This window comes from Heterodontus francisci, chromosome 8 (assembly GCF_036365525.1).
Source record: "Heterodontus francisci isolate sHetFra1 chromosome 8, sHetFra1.hap1, whole genome shotgun sequence".
Lineage (NCBI taxonomy): Eukaryota > Metazoa > Chordata > Chondrichthyes > Heterodontiformes > Heterodontidae > Heterodontus > Heterodontus francisci.
This window is the reverse complement of record NC_090378.1, coordinates 2329564-2355099: the sequence shown is the minus strand read 5'-3', so window position 1 is coordinate 2355099 and position 25536 is coordinate 2329564. Positions and strand designations below refer to the sequence as shown.

Sequence of the window (25536 nt, the reverse complement as noted above, 5' to 3'; positions counted from 1 at the left end):
GGGGGTTTATTGGAGACGGTGAGTGTGTGTTTGGGGTTTATTGGAGGCGGTGAGTGTGTGTTTGCAGTTTATTGGAGATGGTGAGTGTGCTTTTGGGGTTTATTGGAGACGGTGAGTGTGTTTTTGGGGTTTATTGGAGATGGTGAGTGTGTGTTTGGGGTTTATTGGAGACGGCGAGTGTGTGTTTGGGGATTATTGGAGACGGTGAGTGTGTGTTTGGGGTTTATTGGAGACGGTGAGTGTGTGTTTGGGGTTTATTGGAGACGGTGAGTGTGTTTTTGGGGTTTATTGGAGACGGTCAGTGTGTGTTTGTGGTTTATTGGAGGCGGTGAGTGTGTTTTGGGGGTTTATTGGAGACGGTGAGTGTGTGTTTGGGGTTTATTGGAGGCGGTGAGTGTGTCTTTGGGGTTTATTGGAGACGGTGAGTGTGTTTTTGGGGTTTATTGGAGGCGGTGAGTGTGTTTTGGGGGTTTATTGGAGACGGTGAGTGTGTGTTTGGGGTTTATTGGAGACGGTGAGTGTGTTTTTGGGGTTTATTGGAGGCGGTGAGTGTGTTTTGGGGGTTTATTGGAGACGGTGAGTGTGTGTTTGGGGTTTATTGGAGGCGGTGAGTGTGTTTTGGGTGTTTATTGGAGACGGTGAGTGTGTGTTTGGGGGTTTATTTGAGACGGTGAGTGTGTGTTTGGGGTTTATTGGAGGCGGTGAGTGTGTGTTTGCAGTTTATTGGAGATGGTGAGTGTGCTTTTGGGGTTTATTGGAGACGGTGAGTGTGTTTTTGGGGTTTATTGGAGACGGTGAGTGTGTTTTTGGGGTTTATTGGAGACGGTGAGTGTGTGTTTTGGGGGTTTATTGGAGACGGCGAGTGTCTGTTTGGGGTTTATTGGAGACGGTGAGTGTGTGTTTTGGGGGTTTATTGGAGACGTTGAGTGTGTGTTTGGGGATTATTGGAGACGGTGAGTGTGTGTTTGGGGTTTATTGGAGACGGTGAGTGTGTGTTTGGGGTTTATTTGAGTCGTTGAGTGTGTTTTTGGGGTTTATTGGAGACGGTGAGTGTGTGTTTGAGGTTTATTGGAGACGGTGAGTGTGTTTTTGGGGTTTATTGGAGACGGTGAGTGTGTGTTTGGGGTTTATTGGAGACGGTGAGAGTGTTTTCGGGGTTTATTGGAGGCGGTGAGTGTGTTTTGGGGTTTATTGGAGGCGGTGAGTGTGTGTTTGGGGTTTATTGGAGGCGGTGAGTGTGTGTTTGCAGTTTATTGGAGATGGTGAGTGTGCTTTTGGGGTTTATTGGAGACGGTGAGTGTGTTTTGGGGGTTTATTGGAGACGGTGAGTGTGCGTTTCGGGTTTATTGGAGACGGTGAGTGTGCGTTTGGGGTTTATTGGAGACGGTGAGTGTGTGTTTGGGGTTTATTGGAGACGGTGAGTGTGTTTTTCGGGTTTATTGGAGACGGTGAGTGTGTGTTTGGGGTTTATTGGAGACGGTGAGTGTGTTTTTGGGGTTTATTGGAGACGGTGAGTGTGTGTTTGGGTTTATTGGAGACGGCGAGTTTGTGTTTGGGGATTATTGGAGACGGTGAGTGTGTGTTTGGGGTTTATTGGAGACGGTGAGTGTGTGTTTGGGGTTTATTGGAGACGTTGAGTGTGTTTTTGGGGTTTATTGGAGACGGTGAGTGTGTGTTTGGGGTTTATTGGAGACGGTGAGTGTGTGTTTGGGGTTTATTGGAGACGGTGAGTGTGTGTTTGGGGTTTATTGGAGACGGTGAGTGTGTTTTTGGGGTTTATTGGAGACGGTCAGTGTGTGTTTGGGGTTTATTGGAGACGGTGAGTGTGTTTTTGGGGTTTATTGGAGGCGGTGAGTGTGTGTTTGGGGTTTATTGGAGGCGGTGAGTGTGTTTTGGGGGTTTATTGGAGACGGTGAGTGTGTGTTTGGGGTTTATTGGAGGCGGTGAGTGTGTTTTGGGGGTTTATTGGAGACGGTGAGTGTGTGTTTGGGGTTTATTGGAGCCGGTGATTGTGTGTTTGGGGTTTATTGGAGACGGTGAGTGTGTTTTTGCGGTTTATTGGAGGCGGTGAGTGTGTTTTGGGGTTTATTGGAGACGGTGAGTGTGTGTTTTGGGGGTTTATTGGAGACGGTGAGTGTGTGTTTTGGGGGTTTATTGGAGACGGCGAGTGTGTGTTTGGGGTTTATTGGAGACGGTGAGTGTGTGTTTGGTGTTTATTGGAGACGGCGAGTGTGTGTTTTGGGGGTTTATTGGAGATGGTGAGTGTGTGTTTGGGGTTTATTGGAGACGGTGAGTGTGTGTTTGGGGTTTATTGGAGACGGTGAGTGTGTTTTGGGGGTTTATTGGAGACGGTGAGTGTGTGTTTTGGGGGTTTATTGGAGACGGCGAGTGTGTGTTTGGGGTTTATTGGAGACGGTGAGTGTGTTTTTGGGGTTTATTGGAGACGGTGAGTGTGTGTTTGGTGTTTATTGGAGACGGTGAGTGTGTTTTTGGGGTTTATTGGAGACGGTGAGTGTGTGTTTTGGGGTTTATTGGAGACGGTGAGTGTGTGTTTGGGGTTTATTGGAGACGGTGAGTGTGTGTTTGGGGTTTATTGGAGACGGTGAGTGTGTGTTTGGGGTTTATTGGAGACGGTGAGTGTGTTTTGGGGGTTTATTGGAGACGGTGAGTGTGTGTTTTGGGGGTTTATTGGAGACGGCGAGTGTGTGTTTGGGGTTTATTGGAGACGGTGAGTGTGTTTTTGGGGTTTATTGGAGACGGTGAGTGTGTGTTTGGTGTTTATTGGAGACGGTGAGTGTGTTTTTGGGGTTTATTGGAGACGGTGAGTGTGTGTTTTGGGGTTTATTGGAGACGGTGAGTGTGTGTTTGGGGTTTATTGGAGACGGTGAGTGTGTGTTTGGGGTTTATTGGAGACGGCGAGTGTGTGTTTGGGGTTTATTGGAGACTGTGAGTGTGTGTTTAGGGTTTATTGGAGACGGTGAGTGTGTGTTTTGGGGGTTTATTGGAGACGGCGAGTGTGTGTTTGGGGTTTATTGGAGATGGTGAGTGTGTGTTTGGGGTTTATTGGAGACGGTGAGTGTGTGTTTGGGGTTTATTGGAGATGGTGAGTGTGTGTTTGGGGTTTATTGGAGGCGGTGAGTGTGTTTTGGGGGTTTATTGGAGACGGTGAGTGTGTGTTTGGGGTTTATTGGAGGCGGTGAGTGTGTTTTGGGGGTTTATTGGAGACGGTGAGTGTGTGTTTGGGGTTTATTGGAGACGGTGAGTGTGTGTTTGGGGTTTATTGGAGACGGTGAGTGTGTTTTGGGGGTTTATTTGAGACGGTGAGTGTGTGTTTGGGGTTTATTGGAGACGGTGAGTGTGTGTTTGGGGTTTATTGGAGACGGTGAGTGTGTTTTTGGGGTTTATTGGAGGCGGTGAGTGTGTTTTGGGGGTTTATTGGAGACGGTGAGTGTGTGTTTGGGGTTTATTGGAGACAGTGAGTGTGTGTTTGGGGTTGATTGGAGACGGTGAGTGTGTGTTTGGGGTTTATTGGAGACGGTGAGTGTGTGTTTGGGGTTTATTGGAGACGGTGAGTGTGTGTTTTGGGGGTTTATTGGAGACGGCGAGTGTGTGTTTGGGGTTTATTGGAGACGGTGAGTGTGTGTTTGGGGTTTATTGGAGACGGTGAGTGTGTGTTTTGGGGGTTTATTGGAGACGGCGAGTGTGTTTTTGGGGTTTATTGGAGATGGTGAGTGTGTGTTTGGGGTTTATTGGAGACGGTGAGTGTGTGTTTGGGGTTTATTGGAGACGGTGAGTGTGTGTTTGGGGTTTATTGGAGGCGGTGAGTGTGTTTTGGGGGTTTATTGGAGACGGTGAGTGTGTGTTTGGGGTTTATTGGAGGCGGTGAGTGTGTTTTGGGCGTTTATTGGAGACGGTGAGTGTGTGTTTGGGGTTTATTGGAGACGGTGAGTGTGTGTTTGGGGTTTATTGGAGACGGTGAGTGTGTTTTTGGGGTTTATTGGAGACGGCGAGTGTGTGTTTGGGGTTTATTGGAGGCGGTGAGTGTGTTTTTGGGCTTTATTGGAGACGGCGAGTGTGTGTTTGGGGTTTATTGGAGACGGTGAGTGTGTCTTTGGGGTTTATTGGAGACGGTGAGTGTGTGTTTGGGGTTTATTGGAGGCGGTGAGTGTGTGTTTGGGGTTTATTGGAGGCGGTGAGTGTGTGTTTGGGGTTTATTGGAGACGGTGAGTGTGTGTTTAGGGTTTATTGGCGACGGTGAGTGTGTGTTTGTTGTTTGAGAGTGAGTTTGAGCTCCAGGATGTGAGTGTGGATTGTGACGCTTGATCTGACGGGGAACAGCATTACGTGGGAGAATGTGAGACATTTGGAGACTATTTCTTCTCTCATTGTAGCAGTTTATAAAATCCCGTAGTATTTATCACAGAAAATAGGTTATAAATATCCTGATATTCGTCTTTATATCAGTGACAACACAGAGTAACATCATGTGTTGTCAAATAGACAGTGGGCGGGGTCACCAAACCCTGAATTTGTGTTTAAAGGGGAGACAAATTTATATAAAATGAGAATAACTTTGCTTTAGCAGTGTGTGCTGCTGCTGTGTTTGTGGTGAGATGATGGAGGAAGGACAGTCGTTTTTGTCTCATTTGGGATTTTAACCTGTGCTATTTATTCACCGTCTCTGAGCTGCTGTGATTCACAATTATTTCTGTGTAATGCTGCAGTTAATGGGGGAAGAGACTGAGGGTGGGGCCGAAGGTCAGGAGCAGCACCTATTCCGAAAGTCATAGATTTTATTTCTCTCCTTCCAGGGAACTGATGCCAGTCGGAAGAGATGATTGATGGGAAACAAACTTTGGTCAGGACACAGTCATCCCATTGGCTCCCACTACTGACTAATCAGCCAATCAGAACATTCGTTTGATGCAGAAAACAGCCGGGAAAACATCTGGAATCCGAACCCCCGGAACATCTGCGTTCATTGAGAACCTCCCTCTCTGAGCTGGCTCCAGTCGGAGTGGAGACCCCCTGAATCACCCCCAAGTGGGGCAAGATCTTCCCTCTCTAAACGGAGATCCAGTCGGAGTGATGCTTCTGCCCAGTTTGTTGTCCCTTCTGGCCCTTTGGGCGACCCTGTGTCTCGCTGCCCCCCACTTCCCGTCCTGGGGTCACTACGACTTGTGTAAGACTCAGGTTCACTGGGACCAGGGGGTGAGTTGGGATTACATGGCCTGTCAGCCTGAGGCTGCCCTGCTCACCAGATTCCTGAAGATCAGGTTGGATCCCCCCAACAGTACGTGTGGAGAGACCCCCGAGATGTATTGCTCGCTGGTGAGTAGAAGCCTTTCTGAACCAGCCTCTGTTGTATGTGTCGCACTGTGAATTGATGCTCAATGAAGAGCCTTCATCAAAGTGAATTCCTTCCAAACTCCCACATTGGTTTTATTAGCAGAGGCACAGAGTACAAAAACAAGGAAGTTATTGCTAAACCTTTATAAATCACTGGTTCAGCCCCCGCTGGAGGATTGTGTCCAGTTCTGGGCACCATACTTTCGGAAGGATGTTAAGGGCTTGGAGAGGGTGCAGGGAGATAGAGTCAAAATTATTACAGCACATAAGGAGGCCATTTGGATCATCCAGTCCATGCTGGCTTCCTGTACAGCAATCCAGTCAGTCCCACTCTCCCTGTAACCCTGTCATTTTCTTTCCTTCAAGTGCCCATCCAATTTCCTTTTGAAATCATTGATCATCTCCACTTCCACCACCCTCATGGGCAGCGAGTTCCAGGTCATTAACACTCGCTGCAGAAAAAAGTTCTTCCTCACATTCCCCCCTGCATCTCGTGCCCAAAACCTCAAATCTGTCCCCCCTAGTCCTTATATCATTAGTTACTGGGAACAGCTTTTCTTTGTCCACTGAATCTAACCCTAATGTGTCTTAATCCTGTACATCTCTATTAAATCTCCCCTCAAACTCCTTTACTCCAAGGAGAACAACCCCAGCTTTTCCAGCTTGTAATTAAAATCCCTCATCCCTGGAACCATTCTGGTAAATCTCCTCTCAAGGACCCTCACATCCTTCCTAATGTGTGGTGACCAGAACTGGACACAATACTCCAGTTGTGACTGAACCAGAGCTTTATAAAGGTTCAGCATAATTTCCCTGCTTTTATACTCAACGCCTCAATTTATGAAGACCAGGATCCCATATGCTTTACTCACCACTCTCTCAATATGTCCTGCCACCTTCAATAATCTATGCACATGAACCCCCAGGTCCCTCTGTTCTTCCACACGAATTCGAACTCTGCCATTAATTCTAAATTGCCTCTCCCAATCCTGTCTGTCTCACACTTGTCTGTGTTAAATTCCATCTGCCACTTCTCTGAAAAGAAAAACTTGCATTTATATAGCACCTTTCATAACTACCAGACATCTCAAAGCACTTCATAGCCTGTGAAGTACTTTTTGAAGTGTCATCACTGTTGTAATGTTGGAAACATAGCAGCCAGTAGTTGACTAAGGGTTAAATATTGGTTCGGACAAACGCCACTGCTCTTCTAAATAGTGTCATGGGATTTCTTATATCCACCTTGGCTTGATATCTCATCGGAAAGGCAGCACCACCTCCCCCTCCCCCTCCCCCCCACCTTCCCCTTCCCCCCCGCCAGTGCTGCACTGGCATATCAGCCTTCATTTTTATGCTCAAGTCCCATAGAGCGAGACTTAAACCCAGAAGCCTGTGAGTTAAAGGCAACCGTGCTACCAACTGAGTCACACCTGACACTCTGTCCCTTCTGCTAGCCTATCACTGTCCTGTTGCAGGTGGTTCATATCATCCTCACTATTTGCCTCTCCTCCAAATTTGGTTTCATCATCAGATTTTGAGATTCTACTCTGTATTCCAAGATCCAAGTCATTTATATGTAGCAAAAAAAGCAGTGATCCCAGCACTGACCCTTGGGGAACACCACTGTCTACCATCCTCCAGTCTGAAAAACAACCAGTTACCAACTTTTTATCTAATTGGACACTGACCCTCCTATTCCATGAGTCTCAATTTTATTAACCAGTCTTTTATGTGGTACTTTGTCAAACACTTTCTTCAAATCCATATAGACAACATCTACGGCATTCTCTTCATCAAACTTCTCTGTTACTTCATCAAAAAATTCAATTAGATCAGTCAAGCATGATCTGCTTTTTACAAATCCGTGCTGGCTCTCCTTAATTAACTCAAACCTCTCCAAGTATCTGTTGATTTTTTCCCCTGATAATTGTTTCTAAAACCTTACCCACTACTGATGTACTGAAGGTTTCGGGGAGATGTCAGAGGTAGGTTCTTTACACAGAGAGTGGTGGGTGCGTGGAATGCACTGCCAGCGGTGGTAGTAGAAGCAGATACATTAGGGACATTTAAGCGACTCTTGGATAGGTACATGGATGATAGTAGTATGAAGGGTAGGTAGTTAGTTTGATCTTAGAGTAGGTTAAAGGTTCGGCACAACATCGTGGGCCGAAGGGCCTGTACTGTGCTGTACTGTTCTATGTTCTTTGTTCTATAAACTAACTAGCCTGTAGTTGCTAGGACTGTCCTTACACCCTTTCCTGAATAAGGGTGTCACGTTTGCCACTCTCCAATCCTCTGCCACCTCCCCCATATACAGGGAATATTGGAAGATTATGGCAAGCCCTTCTGCTATCTCCATCCCCACTTCATTTAGCAACGTGGGATGCAAACCATCCGGTGAATTGTCTACTGTCAATCATAGCCAGCCTTTCCAGTATATCCTGCCTATCAATTTTCACCCCATCCATTACCTCTACCATCTCCACTTCCAGTGATATTTTGTCAGCCTCCATTTCCTGAGTGAATACCTTTACAAAGTAATCATTAAGTATTCTAGTTTTGCCCTGTGCCTCTAAGCATATATTGCCCTCTTTGTCGCTAGTGGGCCCCACTCCACCTCTTACTACCCATTTACTATTTACATGCCAGTAGAAAATTTTTGTATTCCCTTTTATGTTGACTGCCATTCTATTCTCATATGCTCTCTTTGCCAGTCTTATTTTCCTCTTCACCTCCCCTCTTAACTAATTGTATATGGCCTGGTTCTCACATGAAGAATTCACATGACATGCATCATACACTCTCTTTTTATCGTTTCATTGTAATCTCTATCTCCCTTGTCATCCAAGGAGCCCTGGCTTTGGTTTCCCTACTTTTCAACCTTGTTGGAATGTTCCTAGCCTGCACCTGAAGTATCTCTTCCTTAAAGGTTACCCATTGTTCGATTAGTTTTTCCTGTCAGTCTTTGGTTCTATTTTACTAAAATGCTACCAGGGATGAGGGACTTCAATTGTGTGGTGAGAAGCTGGGATTGTTCTCCTTAGAGTGGAAAAGGTTAAGAGGAGATTTAATAGAGGTGTTCAAAATTATCAAGGTTTTAATAGAGTAAATAAAAAAACTTTTTCCACTGGCAGCAGGGTCAATAACTAGAGGACTCAGATTGAAGGCAATAGGCAAAAATACCAGAGGGGAGATGAGGCAAAATATTTTGAAAGAGTGTCTTGTTCTGAACCTGTCCGGCACAGTGACGCAGTGGTTAGCACCACAGCCTTACAGCTCCAGCGACCCGGGTTCGGTTCTGGGTCCTGCCTGTGTGGAGTTTGCAAGTTCTCCCTGTGACCGCGTGGGTTTCCGCCGGGTGCTCCAGTTTCCTCCCACAGCCAAAGACTTGCAGGTGATAGGTGAATTGGCCATTGTAAATTGCCCCTAGTGTAGGTAGGTGGTGGGGATGTGGTAGGGAATATGGGATTAATGTAGGATTAGTATAAATGGGTGGTTGTTGGTCGGCTCAGACTCGGTGGGCCGAAGGGCCTGTTTCAGTGCTGTATCTCTAAATAAAATAAAATTGTGTTTCTGACCCTATCCAATATCTCCATTGGGGTTTATGTCCAATTGTGTTTCTGGCCACTGATGTTTATAATGTTCAGTCTCTTTGGAGTTGCTGGCAAACCTTTCATTTCACGACGTTCTGATTTAGGCCAAAAGGCACCAGACTAGATTCCGATTCGTGTTGCTCTAATCTCCCTGTGTCTGACAATCTGATCTGATTGGTTTTCAGTCTGATATAAACTGTACTGCAATGAAGTCATTGAAATGTAAATTCAGGACTGTTTCTAAATATTAATTATCCTGTCGTTGAGTTAATCATCTCCTCAGGCTAACTGGTTCCTACATCATTATTAGAAGGAAAACTCCTGATTTAATAATCAGCCATATGTCTTACCAATAATTGAAAAGGTATAATTTATTGCAGAACATGTAGTTTATCAGAGGGAATTATTCTCCAGGTCAATTAGTAATCTGTTATAAAAACAATACCAGTCTTTGAGGTAAATTTTACAACTGTTCCACATTCTACTGTCTGAGCTGCGTCTGAAACACTGAGTGGACCCAGTGAGTCCAGACTAGGTGTCTCTGTGTCAGCTTCACCATCCCAGAATGTCCCAAAGTACTTCACAGACAATGGAGTACATTGTAATGTAGGAAACAGATCAGCCAAATTGTGCACAGCAAGATCCCACAAGCAGCAATGTGATAATAACCAGATCATCTGTCTTTTAGTGATATTGGTTGAATAAATATTGTCTTCCTGCTACTATATTGGGGCTTAGGAGGAAAGTTAGTGCCTGAAAAATGTGCCTGAATTTCTAGGCCTTTATCTCGTAGTTTGCATTTTTTGATATGCAACTGTTTTTTTCTACATCTACACGCTCCCTCTTTTCCAATCTGTTCCGTCTCCTGAACTTCTGTTCTCTGATTCTGTATTCAGTATGAGTGGGTGAGTGAGACGGAAAGACTCCAGGGTGAGAATGTATTCAGACTGTGGCTCTAACGTTGGTGCAAAGACATTAATTCCTGCACAGATGTCGTGGTGATATAATGTACTGGGATACGGTGCGGTAGGGGTTATGTTACGGGATCAGTGATTCAGTGAATGAGAGTTCCAATCCCACCATAGGGTTTGAGACTGGGCTGAGGGAGATACTGTGGGTTCTGCTGTTTAGACCAGTCACATTGTTCATTTCTCTCTTACAACCTTTATCTGAACAGACAGCACTCTTCAACAGAAACCCTGACTGTTCTGTCTACCGCACTGGCAGGAGGTCAAAGATCAGGTTATCTACCTGTCACCCCGTCCCTAACTCTCCTTCCCTTCAACACACATACAGCACACTCACACACACAATAAAGAGATGAGACAAGCAGTCAGTGACAACACTGATTCACAAAGGAGATCGCACGAACGAGTGATTCAGTCTCCCAGCACATCACAAAAACAGCAAAACCTCAATCAGATTAATTCATAACATCAGTGTTTGAGTCAAAATGAAATGGGATAAATTTAATCCACTTACTATTTCAATGGATTTTATTTAAACTGTAAATTAGATGAAATGTAAATGTAAATTATGTTTCTGTATGTGGTTACCCTGTAGCTTAAGGATTTGAATGCAGATAGGGAATGGGTGACTGCCAGGCAGTCAAGAAGGACCAGACAGGTGGAATCTCCTAAGTGCATCTCGTTTTTCAATCAGTAGTGAGTTCTGAATACTGGGGAGAGTGATGGCACCTCTGGGGAGTGAATACTGGGGAGAGTGATGGCACCTCTGGGGAGTGAATACTGGGGAGAGTGATGGCACCTCTGGGGAGTGAATACTGGGGAGAGTGATGGCACCTCTGGGGAGTGAATACTGGGGAGAGTGATGGCACCTCTGGGGAGTGAATACTGGGGAGAGTGATGGCACCTCTGGGGAGTGAATACTGGGGAGAGTGATGGCACCTCTGGGGAGTGAATACTGGGGAGAGTGATGGCACCTCTGGGGAGTGCAGCCAGAGCTATATCCACGGCACTATATCTGGCTCAGCTGTATAGGGGAGTGGGAGGAAGATTGGTAAAGCAATCGTGACAGGGGATTCTATAGTCAGGGGAACAGACAGCCGTTTCTGTGGCCGCAGACATAAATCCAGGATGGTATGTTTCCTCCCTGGTGCCAGGGTCAAGGATGTCGCAGAGCAGCTGCAGTGCACTCCGAGGAGGGAGGGTGAACAGCCAGAGCTTGTGGTCCATATCAGTACCAATGACATAGGTGGAAAGAGAGATGATATCCTGCAGGTAGAGTTTAGGGAGCTAGAAAAGAAACCAGCAATCAGGACTTCAAAGATAGTAATCTCTGAATTACTCCCACTACCATGTGCAAGTGAGTATAAAAATAGGAGGATAGAGCAGATAGTGCAGGAGCATGGGCTTCAGATTCTTGGAAAACTGGGATCAGTTCTCAGGGAGATGGGACCCAGACTAGCCGGCAGGTTGTACCTGAACTGAGCCGGGACCAATGTCCTTGTGGGCAATTTGCTAATGTTATTGGGGAGGGTTTAATCAAACTTGACAGGGGTGTGGGAACCAGGAGGTAATAATCGAGAGGAAAACCAAGGTGCATAGAGAATTGGGAGAGACAGATAGCATGAGAGTAGGAAATAATAAGGTATTAAGTCGGGTCAGAGTAAGAGGGAATGCAATAGGGTCTAAATTAGGTTTACTGTGCGTGTGTATGAAGGTTAGGAGTGTGGTAAATAAGGTGGATGAGCTGCAGGCGCAGATAACCACATGGGGATATAATGTAATGGCAGGCCTGGTTCGAAAAGGGGCAGGACTGGATGCTATATATTCCTGGATATAAGATGTTCAGGAAAGATAGGGAAGGAAAGAAAGGAGGAGGGGTGGCAGTATTGATTAAGGAGAACATTACAGTGCTGGAGAGAGAGAGGATGTCTTGGAGGGGGTCAAGGATAGAATCTATTTGGTTAGAGCTAAGAAATAATAGAAGTACCATTACACTGATGGATGTATTGTGCAGGACGCCAACTAGTGGGAAATACCTAGAGGAACCAATTTTCAAGGAAATTATAGAGAGCTGCAATAATTATAGAGTAGTTGTAATGGGGGACATTAATTCTCCTATTATAAACTGGGATAGTAATAGTGTAAAGGGAAAAGAAGGGCAAGAGTTTCTAGAGTGTGTTCAGGAATATTTTCTAGATCAGTATGTTTGCAGTCCAATGAGGAAGGAGGCATTGCTGGACCTGGTTCTGGGGAATGAGGTGGACCAAGTGGATCAAATATCAGTAGGAGAGCATGTAGGGGACAATGACCATAGTATCATAAGGTTTAGGTTAGCTGTGAAAAAGGACAAGGAGCAACCCAGAGTGAAAAATAATTAATTGGAGGAGGGCCAATTTCGATGGGGTGAGAACAGATCTGTCCCAGGTAAATTGGAATAAAAGGTTGGCAGGCAACACTGTAACTGAACGATATCCTGCCTTCAAGGAAGAGATAGTTCGGGTACAGTCAAGCAAGAACATAAGAGCGTAAGAATTAGGAGTAGGAGTAGGCCACTCGGCCCCTCGAGCCTGCTTCACTATTCAATAAGACCATGGCTGATATGATTGTGGCCTTTACTCCACTTCCCTGCCTGCCCACCTTGACCCCCTTGTCAATCAAAAATCTGTCTAACTCAGCCTTAAATATATTCAATGACTCAGCCTCCACTGCTGACTGGGGGAAATCCCAAATAATAACAACCCTCTGAGAGAAGAAACTTCTCCTTACCTCCGTCTTCAATGGGAGACCCCTTAATTTGAAACTGTGCCCCAAAGTTCTAGATTCCCCCACGAGAGGAAACATCGTCTCAGCATCTACCCTCTTAAACCCCTCAGACCCTTTGCTGCATTGTACTCCTTTTCTTTTAATTTGATACCATCCTTAACCTCCTTCGTTAGCCATGGATGGCACATTCTACTGGTAGAGTTTTTCTTCCTCAATGGAATATATCTTTGTTGAGAGTTATGAACACATTTTGGCAGGAAGAATAAAAAAGAGGCATATTATCTAAATGGTGAGAGATTGCAGAGCTCTGAGATGCAGAGGGATCTGGGTGTCCTAGTGCATGAATCACAAAACGTTATATACAGGTACAACACGTAATTAGGAAAGCTAATAGAATGTTATCATTTATTGTGAGGGGAATTGAACACAAAAGTAGGGAGGTTATGCTTCAGTTATACAGGGCATTGGTGAGACCACATCTGGAGTACTGTGTACAGTACTGGTCTCCTTATTTAAGGAAGGATGTAAATGTGTTGGAGGCAGGACAGAGAAGGTTTACTAGACTAATACCAGGAATGGGCGGACTGTCTTATGAGGAAAGATTGGACAGGGATAGCCTTGTATCTGCATGAATTTAGAAGAGTAAGAGGGGACTTGATTGAAACATATAAGATCCTGAGGCGGCACAGTGGCGCAGTGGTTAGTACCGCAGCCTGACAGCTCCTGTGACCCGGGTTCAATTCTGGGTACTGCCTGTGTGGAGTTTGCAAGTTCTCCCTGTGTCTGCATGGGTTTCCTCCGGGTGCTCCGGTTTCCTCCCACATGCCAAAGACTTGCGGGTTGATAGGTTAATTGGCCATTATAAATTGCCCCTAGTATAGGTAGGTGGTAGGGAAATATAGGGACAGGTGGGGATGTGGTAGGAATATGGGATTAGTGTAGGATTAGTATAAATGGGCGGTTGATGGTCGGCACAGACTCGGTGGGCCGAAGGGCCTGTTTCAGTGCTGTATCTCTAAATAAATAAATAAATAAACTGTTTATTTCCCACTTTAATAGAGGGATGGTTTGTGGATGCTTTAAAAATTAACGCACAAGATTTGACACTGAGCCACATAAGGAGATATTAGGACAGATTACTAAAAGCTTGGTCAAAGAGGTGGGTTTTAAGGAGCATCATAAAGCAGGAAAGAGAGTCAGAGAGGTTCAGGGAGGGAATTCCAGTGCTTAGGGCCCAGGCAGCTGAATGCACGGCTGCCAATGGTGGAGCGATTAAAATCAGGGAAGCTCAAGAGGCCAGAATTGGAGCAGCACAGAGATCCTGGAGGATGGTCGGGCTGAAGGAGGTTACAGAGATAGGGAGGGGTGAGGTCATGGTGTGATTTGAAAACAGGAATTTTAAGTCTAGGCGTTGACGGACTGGAGGCCCATGTAGGTCAGCGAGCACAGGGGGTGATGGATGGATGGGACTTGGTCCGAACATGGACAAATACAAGTTAATTAATGAACACCAACATGGATTTCTTAAGGGAAAATCATTTTTAACTAATTTGCTGGAGTTTTTAGAGGAGGTAACAGAGAGGGTTGATGAGGGCAATGCTGTTGATGTGATGTACATGGACTTTCAAAAGGTATTTGATACAGTGCCACACAACAGACTTGTGAGCAAACTTGTAGCTCATGGAATAAAAGGGACGGTAGTAACATGGATATGAAATTGGCTGAGTGACAGGAAACAAAGAGTAGTGGTTAATGGATGTTTTTCGGGCTGGAGGAAGGTTTGTAGTGGAGTTCCCCAGGGGTCAGTGTCGGGACCCTTGCTTTTCCTGATATATATTAATGACCTAGACCTTGGTGTACAGGGCACAATTTCAATATGTGCAGACGACACGAAACTTGGAAGCGTTGTGAACTGTGAGGAGGATAGTGTAGAACTCCAAAAGGACACAGACAAGTTGGTGGAATGGGCAGACGGGTGGCAGATGAAGTTCAATGGGGAGAAATGTGAAGTGATTCATTTTGGTAGGAAGAACATGAAGAGACAATATAGAATAAAGGGTACAATTCTAAAGGGGGTGCAGGAGCAGAGGGACCTGGGTGTATATGTGCATAAGTCATTAAAGGTGGCAGGACAGGTTGAGAGAGCGGTTAATAAAGTATACAGTATCCTGGGCTTTATTAATAGGGGCAGAGAGTACAAGAGCAAGGAAGTTATGTTGAACTTGTATAAGACACCAGTTCAGCCTCAGCTGGAGCATTGTGTCCAATTCTGGGTGCTGCACTTTAGGAAAGACGTGAGGGTATTAGAGAGGGCGTAGAAAAGATTCACGAGAATGGTTCCAGGGATGAGGTATTTATGAAGATAGATTGGAGAAGTTAGGACTGTTTTCCTTGGAGAAGAGAAGGCTGAGAGGTGATTTGATAGAGGTATTCAAAACCATGAGGGGTCTGGACAGAGTAGATGGAGAGAAACTGTTCACACTCGTGAAAGGATCGAGAACGAGAGGGCACAGATTTAAAGTATTTGGTAAGAGAAGCAAAAGTGACATGAGGAAAAACTTCTTCACACAGCGAGTGGTTAAGGTCTGGAATGTGCTGCCTGAGAACGTGGTGGAGGCAGGTTCAATTGAAGCATTCAAAAGGGAATCAGACAGTTATATGAAAAGGAAGAATGTGCAGGATTACGGGGAGAAGGCAGGGGAAATGGAACTGAGGGAATTGCTCTTTCAGAGAGCCAGTGCGGACACGATGGGCCGAATGGCTTCCTTCTGCACTGGAACAATTCTGTGATTCTGAGTTGGGTGGGATATGGACAGGAGTGCGTTAGAATAGTCGGGTCCGGAGGTAACAAATGTACGGTGAGGGTTTCAGCAGCAGATGAGCTTAGGTAGAGGCGGAGTCGGGTGATGTCACAGAGGTGGAAGTCGGCAATGTTAGTGATAGAGAGGATGTGATTGTTTCTTCAGTTCTTCCAGACTAAAAGGTGTCTGTTAATTCTCATCGATCTCAGTGTTGAAAGTGGAATATTCCGCTAGCTCTGTAATCCCCAATTTGATTAATCTCTGGCACCAGCTCAAAGTATTCACATCCAATTTCACTTAGTGCCGATTGGTTGATTGATTTGAGTGTTTCGTGTGCTACAAAGCAAAACTCACAGCGACTCTGAACAAAATGATGAATCAGCTACTTCTAGGATAATGTAGGTTAGACACCTCACTGTAGGAGAGACAGGACGCTGTGTACAGTGTGACTGAGAGAGAGAGAGAATTGGGACACTGTACAATGCGACTGAGAGAGAGAGAGAGACAGGACACTGTGTACAATGTGACAGAGAGAGACTGTGAGAGAGAGAGAGGATTGCGACACTGAGTACAGTGTGACACAATGAGACTGATAGAGAGACGGGACACTGTGTACAGGGTGACAGTGTGACAGAGAGAGAGAGAGAGAGACGGGACACAGTGGAGTGTGAGGGAGAGAGAGACGGGACACTGTGTACAGTGTGACAGAGAGAGAGAGAGAAACGAGACACAGTAGAGTGTGAGAGAGAGAGAGACGGGACACAGTACGGGGTGGCAGTGAGACTGGGAGAGAGAGAGAGAGACAGTACACTGTGTACAATGTGACACAGTGAGACTGGGAGGGAGAGAGAGAGACGGGACACAGTACAGTATGACAGCGAGAGAGAGAGAGAAACGAGACACAGTAGAGTGTGAGAGAGAGAGAGACGGGACACAGTACGGGGTGGCAGTGAGACTGGGAGAGAGAGCTGGGACACTGGGTACAATGTGACATTGTGACAGAGAGATGGGACTCTGTGTACAATGTGACACAGTGAGACTGGGAGGGAGAGAGAGAGACGGGACACAGTACAGTATGACAGAGAGAGAGAGAGAAACGAGACACAGTAGAGTGTGAGAGAGAGAGAGACGGGACACAGTACGGGGTGGCAGTGAGACTGGGAGAGAGAGAGATGGGACACTGGATACAGTTTTTAGACAGTGAGTTGTTGTGATCTGGAATGCGCTGCCTGAAAGGGCGGTGGAAGCAGATTCAATAATAACTTTTAAAAGGGAATTGGATAAATACTTGAAAAGGAGAAGTTTGCAGGAATATGGGGAAAGAGCAGGAGAGTGGGACTAATTGGATAGCTCTTTCAAAGAGCCAGCATAGGCATGATGGGCCGAATGGACTTCTGTGCTGTAAAATTCTATGTGATCTCACTGGGCTCAAATCAGTTTAAAATGGCCTTCCTGGTGTCATGCTCACAAAGGGAACAGTGATGAAATAGGAAATGAACTGGAGGAATTATGAAATAAAAGTTAACTGTTGAACTGAACTCCCAAAAAGGACACATTTTTGCTACAGACAAAATGGAGTCGAGGTCAGGTTACACTTCCTGTACTGTCAATACACATGTTTGTCTGTTAAAGAAAAAAAACATTATCTACATCTGAAATAGCTTTGGGGAAAACACATTGAAATGGAAAACAGCCCATTCCATGCGAACACCTATCTGCAGGAATGGAGCGAACAAAGACTTTTACAGATGGACTGACTCTGAAGCCAAGGCCAAAATAATAGGTACGAGTTGACACCTATTTATCAAAATGGACCACATTCAGATGCCATCTGTAACAATGGTTCCCATATCCTGGAGCATTGTATGAATCACCCCTGGGGAGAGAGCCCTTAGTCACCTGACTGACACTCTAACCTGACAAGTTTCTACCTTCAAAGGTATCTCTCTGGAGAGAGAGAGAGAGAGAGAACAGCAAGAGAAGATTTTTTCCAGCAGTGAGACAGTTCCCGCTAAGCAGGAGCTCTGCGGACAACATCTTTTAACCACTGCAGTAGAGAGACAGTTCCCGCTAAGCAGGAGCTCTGCGGACAACATCTTTTAACCACTGCAGCAGTGAGACAGTTCCCGCTAAGCAGGAGCTCTGCGGACAACACCTTTTAACCATTGCAGCAGTGAGACAGTTCCCGCTAAGCAGGAGTCCTGCGGACAACACCTTTTAACCATTGCAGCAGTGAGACAGTTCCCGCTAAGCAGGAGCTCTGCGGACAACATCTTTTAACCACTGCAGCAGTGAGACAGTTCCCGCTAAGCAGGAGCTCTGCGGACAACACCTTTTAACCATTGCAGCAGTGAGACAGTTCCCGCTAAGCAGGAACTCTGCGGACAACATCTTTTAACCACTGCAGCAGTGAGACAGTTCCCGCTAAGCAGGAGCTCTGCGGACAACATCTTTTAACCACTGCAGCAGTGAGACAGTTCCCGCTAAGCAGGAGCTCTGCGGACAACATCTTTTAACCACTACAGCAGTGAGACAGTTCCCGCTAAGCAGGAGCTCTGCGGACAACACCTTTTAACCATTGCAGCAGTGAGACAGTTCCCGCTAAGCAGGAGCTCTGCGGACAACATCTTTTAACCACTGCAGCAGTGAGACAGTTCCCGCTAAGCAGGAGCTCTGCGGACAACACCTTTTAACCATTGCAGCAGTGAGACAGTTCCCGCTAAGCAGGAGCTCTGCGGACAACATCTTTTAACCACTGCAGCAGTGAGACAGTTCCCGCTAAGCAGGAGCTCTGCGGACAACATCTTTTAACCACTGCAGCAGTGAGACAGTTCCCGCTAAGCAGGAGCTCTGCGGACAACATCTTTTAACCACTGCAGCAGTGAGACAGTTCCCGCTAAGCAGGAGCTCTGCGGACAACACCTTTTAACCATTGCAGCAGTGAGACAGTTCCCGCTAAGCAGGAGCTCTGCGGACAACATCTTTTAACCACTGCAGCAGTGAGACAGTTCCCGCTAAGCAGGAGCTCTGCGGACAACACCTTTTAACCATTGCAGCAGTGAGACAGTTCCCGCTAAGCAGGAGCTCTGCGGACAACATCTTTTAACCACTGCAGCAGTGAGACAGTTCCCGCTAAGCAGGAGCTCTGCGGACAACACCTTTTAACCATTGCAGCAGTGAGACAGTTCCCGCTAAGCAGGAGTCCTGCGGACAACACCTTTTAACCATTGCAGCAGTGAGACAGTTCCCGCTAAGCAGGAGCTCTGCGGACAACACCTTTTAACCATTGCAGCAGTGAGACAGTTCCCGCTAAGCAGGAGCTCTGCGGACAACATCTTTTAACCATTGCAGCAGTGAGACAGTTCCCGCTAAGCAGGAGTCCTGCGGACAACACCTTTTAACCATTGCAGCAGTGAGACAGTTCCCGCTAAGCAGGAGCTCTGCGGACAACACCTTTTAACCATTGCAGCAGTGAGACAGTTCCCGCTAAGCAGGAGTCCTGCGGACAACATCTTTTAACCATTGCAGCAGTGAGACAGTTCCCGCTAAGCAGGAGCTCTGCGGACAACACCTTTTAACCATTGCAGCAGTGAGACAGTTCCCGCTAAGCAGGAGTCCTGCGGACAACACCTTTTAACCATTGCAGCAGTGAGACAGTTCCCGCTAAGCAGGAGCTCTGCGGACAACACCTTTTAACCATTGCAGCAGTGAGACAGTTCCCGCTAAGCAGGAGCTCTGCGGACAACACCTTTTAACCATTGCAGCAGTGAGACAGTTCCCGCTAAGCAGGAGCTCTGCGGACAACACCTTTTAACCACTGCAGCAGTGAGACAGTTCCCGCTAAGCAGGAGTCCTGCGGACAACATCTTTTAACCACTGCAGCAGAGAAATCGCAAGGTGACTTTGGAACTTCCCCATCTGCAAAAGTGAACCAGAATATTCACCATCGACTTTGGATTGAGGCTTAACCAGAAGGAGCCTGTGACACTTCATCCTTTTCAAGACAACGAACATTCAGGCCTACACTGCTGAACAATTTCCTTCCGAAAAGTTTCTAAAGGTTTTTTAAAACAACAAACTCTTTTACAACAATTGGACTCTAACTGCATGTTCCACTCTACTCTCCAACGTTTCCTGTGTGTGTATGTGTGTGAATGCGTGAGTTACACAGGAACATAGGCAGATAGGAACAGGAGTAGGCCATTCAGCCCCTCGAGCCTGTCCCGCCATTCAATGAGATCATGGCTGATCTGCGGCCTAACTCCATATACCTGCCTTTGGCCCATATCCCTTAATATCTTTGCTTAACAAACATCTTTCTATCTCAGATTTAAAATTAACAACTGTTCTAGCTTCAACTGCTGTTTGTGGGAGAGAGTTCCAAACCTCTACCACCCTTTGCGTGAAGAAGTGCTTCCTAACATCTCTCCTGAACGGTCTGGTCCTAACTTTTAGACTATGCCCCCTAGTTTTAGAATCTCTAACCAGTGAAAATAGTTTATCTTTCTCTAGCCTGTCTTTTCCTGTTAATATCTTGAAGACTTCGATCAGATCACCCTTTAACCTTCTAAATTCTAGCGAAAACAGGCCTAATTTGTGTAATCTCTCCTCGTAACTTAACCCCTGTAGTCCAGGTATCATTCTTGTAAACCTACATTGCACTCCCTCCAAGGCCAATATATCCTTCCTAAGGTGTGGTGCCCAGAACTGCTCACAGTACTCCAAGTGGGATCTAACCAGGGTTTTGTACAGCTGCAGCATAACCTCTGTGTCTTTATACTCCAATCCTCTAGATATAAAGGCTAGCATTCCATTAGCCTTTTTGATTATTTTCTGCACTTGCTCGTGGCATTTTAAAGATCTATGCACCTGAACCCCAAGTCTCTTTGGACATCCACTGTACTTACCCTCTTCCCATTTAGAAAGTACCCTGCTCTATCCTCTTTTGGTCCAAAATGGATAATCTCACACTTGCCCGCATTGAAATCCATCTGCCACAGTTTTGCCCACTCACCTAGTCTGTCAATATCTCTTTGCAATTTTATACTATCATCTAGACTGTCTACAATGCCACCTAACTTTGTATCATCAGCAAATTTGGATATATGATTTACTATGCCATCATCCAAGTCGTTAATGAATAATATGAATAATTGAGGCCCCAACACAGATCCCTGTGGGACACCACTAGTTACATCCTGCCAATCAGAGTACTTACCCATTATCCCCACTCTCTGTCACCTACCACTCAACACACTTCCCAACCATGTCTATAATTTGTTCTCAACTCCATGGGCTTCTACCTTAGTAAACAGTCTCTTCTATGGGACTTTATCAAATGCCTTCTGGAAGTCCATATAAATAACATCCATAGACATTCCCCTGTCCACTACCTTAGTCACCTCTTCAAAAAATTCCATGAGATTTGTCAGGCATGACCTTCCAGTCATGAATCCATGCTGGCTGTCCCTGATTAACTGAAATTTTTCTAGGTGTTCAGTCACCCTATCCTTGATTATAGACTCCAGCAACTTGCCCACCACAGATGTCAGGCTAACTGGTCTGTAATTTCCTTGGTTCCCTCTTTCACCCTTCTTAAAAAGTGGAGTGACATGTGCAACTTTCCAATCCAGAGGGACCATTCCTGAATCTAGGGAACTCTGAAAGACTATAGTTAGGGCATCTACAATGTGCTCCCCTACTTCCTTTAACACCCTCGGATGGAAAAGTTGGTGAAGTCAGAAATATTTTTCAGTTATTGTGTTTCAATAAATATTTATTTTTTTAACCTACGATAAAACCTGTTACTTGTCTATTTATTTGACCCTTAAAACATTCTGGAACTAAGACAGTATTTTTAAAACACTATATGTGGTCAGTTGAGAAGTGAAAAGTGGAAGTCACCCACACCACTGTAACACTGGATTAAACATTTTTTTTTATTCATTCATGGGATGTGGGCGTCGCTGGCCAGGTCAGCATTTATTGCCCACCCCTAATTGCCCTTGAGAAGGTGGTGGTGAGCTGCCTTCTTGAACCACTGCAGTCCAGTTGGGGTAGGTACACCCACAGTGCTGTTAGGAAGGGAGTTCCAGGATTTTGACCCAGTGACAATGAAGGAACGGCGAGAGAGTTCCAAGTCAGGATGGTGTGTGACTTGGAGGGGAACTTGCAGGTGGTGGTGTTCCCATGCATTTGCTGCCCTTGTCCTTCCAGTTGGTAGAGGTCACGGGTTTGGAAGGTGCTGTCTAAGGAGCCTTGGTGCATTGCTGCAGTGCATCTTGTAGATGCTACACACTGCTGCCACTGTGCATCAGTGGTGGAGGGAGTGAATGTTTGTAGATGGGGTGCCAATCAAGTGGGCTGCTTTGTCCTGGATGGTGTCGAGCTTCTTGAGTGTTGTTGGAGCTGCACCCATCCAGGCAAGTGGAGAGTATTCCATCACACTCCTGACTTGTGCCTTGTAGATGGTGGACAGGCTTTGGGGAGTCAGGAGGTGAGTTACTCGCATCAGGATTCCTAGCATCTGACCTGCTCTCTGACTGGCTACTCCAGTTCAGTTTCTGGTCAATGGTAGCCCCGAGGATGTTGATAGTGGGGGATTCAGCGATGGTAATGCCATTGAATGTCAAGGGGAGATGGTTAGATTCTCCCTTGTTGGAGAAGATCATTGCCTGGCACTTGTGTGGCGCGAATGTTACTTGCCACTTATCAGCCCAAGCCTGGATATTGTCCAGGTCTTGCTGCATTTCGACACGGACTGCTTCAGTATCTGAGGAGTCACGAATGGTTCTGAACATTGTGCAATCATCAACGAACATCCCCACTTCTGACCTTACGATTGAAGGAAGGTCATTGATGAAGCAGCTGAAGATGGTTGGGCCTAGGACACTACCCTGAGGAACTCCTGCAGTGATGTCCTGGAGCTCAGATGATTGACCTCCAACAACCACAACCATCTTCCTTTGCGCTAGGTGTGACTCCAGCCAGCGGAGGGCTTTCCCCCTGATTCCCATTGACTCCAGTTTTGCTAGGGCTCCTTGATGCCATTCTCAGTCAAATGCTGCCTTGATGTCAAGGGCAGTCACTGTCACCTCACCTCTTGTGTTCAGCTCTTTTGTCCATGATTGAACCAAGGCTGTAATGAGGTCAGGAGCTGAGTGGCTCTGGCGGAACCCAAACTGAGCATCACTGAGCAGGTTATTGCTAAGCAAGTGTCGCTTGATGGCACTGTTGATGACACCTTCCATCACTTTACTGATGATTGAGAGTAGACTGATGGGGCGGTAATTGCCCGGGTTGGACGTGTCCTGCTTTTTGTGTACAGGACATACCTCGGCAATTTTCCACATTACAGAGTAGATGCCAGTGTTGTAGCTGTACTGGAACAGCTTGGCTCAGGGCACGGCAAGTTCTGGAGCACAGGTCTTCAGTACGACTGCCCGAATATTGCCAGGGCCCATAGTCTTTGCAGTATCCAGTGCCTTCAGTCGTTTATTCATATCACGCAGAGTGAATTGAATTGGCTGAAGTCTGGCCTCTGTGATGCTGGGGACTTCAGGAGGAGGCCGAGATGGATCATCAACTCGGCACTTCTGGCTGAAGATTGTTGCAAATGCTTCAACCTTATGTTTCGCACTGATGTGCTGGGCTCCCCCATCATTGAGGATGGGGATATTTGTGGAGCCACCTCCTCCAATTAGTTGTTTAATTGTCCACCATCATTCACGGCTGGATGTGGCAGGACTGCAGAGCTTAGATCTGATCCGTTGGTTATGGGATTGCTTATCTCTGTCTATTGCATGCTGCTTACGCAGTTTGGCACGCAGATAGTCCTGTGTTGTAGCTTCACCAGGTTGACACCTCATTTTGAGGTGTGCCTGGTGCTGCTCCTGGCATGCCCTCCTGCATTCTTCATTGAACCAGGGTTAGTCTCCTGGCTTGATGGTAATGGTAGAGTCGGGGATATGCCGGGCCATGAGGTTACAGATTGTGGTTGAGTACAATTCTGCTGCTGCTGATGGCCCACAGCGTCTCATGGATGCCCAGTTTGGCATTGCTAGATCTGTTCGAAATCTATCCCATTCAGCACAGTGGTAGTGCCACACAACAATGTGAAAGTGGGACTGCGTCTCCACAAGGACTGTGCCATGGTTACTCCTACCAATACTGTCATGGACAGATGCATCTGCGGCAGGCAGATTGGTGAGGACGAGGTCAAGTATGTTTTCCCGTCTTTTTGGTTCCCTCACCACCTGCCGCATCCCCAGTCTAGCAGATGTGTTCTTTAGGACTCGGCCAGCTCGGTCAGTAGTGGTGCAACTGAGCCACTCTTGGTGACGGGCATTGAAGTCCCCACCCAGAGTACATTTTGTGCCCTCGCCACCCTCAGTGCTTCCTGCAATTGCTGTTCAACATGGAGGAGTACTGACTCATCAGCTGAGGGAGGGCAGTAGGTGGTATTCAGCAGGAGGTTTCCTTGTCCATGTTTGACCTGATGCCATGAGACTTCATGGGGTCCAGAGTCGATGTTGAGGACTCCCAGGGCAACTCCCTCCCTACTGTATACCACTGTGCTGCCACCTCTGCTGGGTCTGTCCTGCCGGTGGGACAGGACATACCCAGGGATGGTAATGGAAGTGTCTGGGACATTGTCTGTAAGGTATGATTCTGTGAGTATGACTATGTCAGGCTGTTGCTTGACTAGTCTGTGGGACAGCTCTCCCAACTTTGGCACAAGCCCCCAGATGTTAGTAAGGAGGACTTTGCAGGGTCGACAGGGCAGGGTTTGCCGTTGTCGTTTCCGGTGCCTAGGTTGATGCCGGGTGATCCATCTGGTTTCATTCCTTTTTATTGACTTTGTAGTGGTTTGGTACAACTGAGTGGCTTGCTAGGCCATTTCAGAGGGCATGTAATAGTCAACCACATTGCTGTGGGTCTGGAGTCAAATGTAGCCCAGACCAGGTAAGGACAACAGATTTCCTTCCCAAAAGGACATTAGTGAACCAGATGGGCTTTTACAACAATCGACAATGGTTTCATGGCCATCATTAGACTAGCTTTTAATTCCAGATTTATTAATTAATTAAAATTCCGCCTTCTGCTGTGGTGGGATTTGAACCCATGCCCCCAGAGCAATACCCTGGGCCTCTGGGTTACTAGTCCAGTGATAATACCACTACGCCACCGCCTACCCTTTATCTCTTGTATCCCTCGCAATGTGTCCCAATGTTCTGTTTGCCTGTTTAGCAGCCTGTGAACATTGTGCTGATGGTTTCAGTAACCTATCCACTCAAACCCCAAGATCTCTCTCCTGCTCTGACACAAGTACATTCCCATTTAGCACATAATCCACATCATCCTTCCCTCTTCCAAATCCATAACTTTACATTTCCCTCTATTAAACTGTATCTGCCATTTCTCTGCCCACTAATTGAGCTTGTCCGGATCCTTTTGAATTTTAGTTTAGAGATGCAGCACTGAAACAGGCCCTTCGGCCCACAGAGTCTGTGCCGACCATCAACCACCCATTTATACTAATCCTACACTAATTCCATGTTCCTACCACATCCCCACTTGTCCCTACATTTCCCTACCACCTACCTATACTAGGGGCAATTTATAATGGCCAATTTACCTATCAACCTGCAAGTCTTTGGCATGTGGAATTTGTGTATTGATATTCATCATTTACACTGCTCCCAATTTGGTTTCATCTGCAAATTTGGACACAATTCCTTCCTCTAAATCATTTATTAAAATTACATACTGCAGCCCCAGCAATGAACCTTGTGTCTCTCCTTGTAACTGTCAGCCAATCAAATACCTGTCCACGTACTTCTATTCGTCAAAATAAAAGCAAAATACTGCAGATGCTGGAAATCTGAAACAAAAACAAAAAGTGCTGGAAATACTCAGCAGGTCAGGCAGCATCTGTGGAGAGAGAAGCAAAGTTAACAAGTCTGTGACCTTTCATCCGAACTGGCAAAGGTCAGAAAATAATTAGGTTTTCAGCAAGTGATGAGGAGGGGGATGGGGGAGAGAACAAAGGGGAAGGTGTTT

General features: G+C 46.2%; 1 protein-coding gene across 5 annotated transcripts in view; it reads left to right on the top strand.

Moving 5' to 3' along the window:
* LOC137372615 (netrin-G1-like) overlaps nucleotides 1-25536 on the top strand; it is a 215455-nt gene that overhangs the window by 60445 nt on the left and 129474 nt on the right. For all 5 annotated transcript variants that reach the window (XM_068036554.1, XM_068036552.1, XM_068036549.1 and 2 more), the window contains exon 2: nucleotides 4812-5331. In XM_068036554.1, the coding sequence (XP_067892655.1) occupies nucleotides 5089-5331 (243 nt within the window). In that variant the 5' untranslated portion in view covers nucleotides 4812-5088. The remainder of the gene's footprint in view (nucleotides 1-4811; nucleotides 5332-25536) is intronic.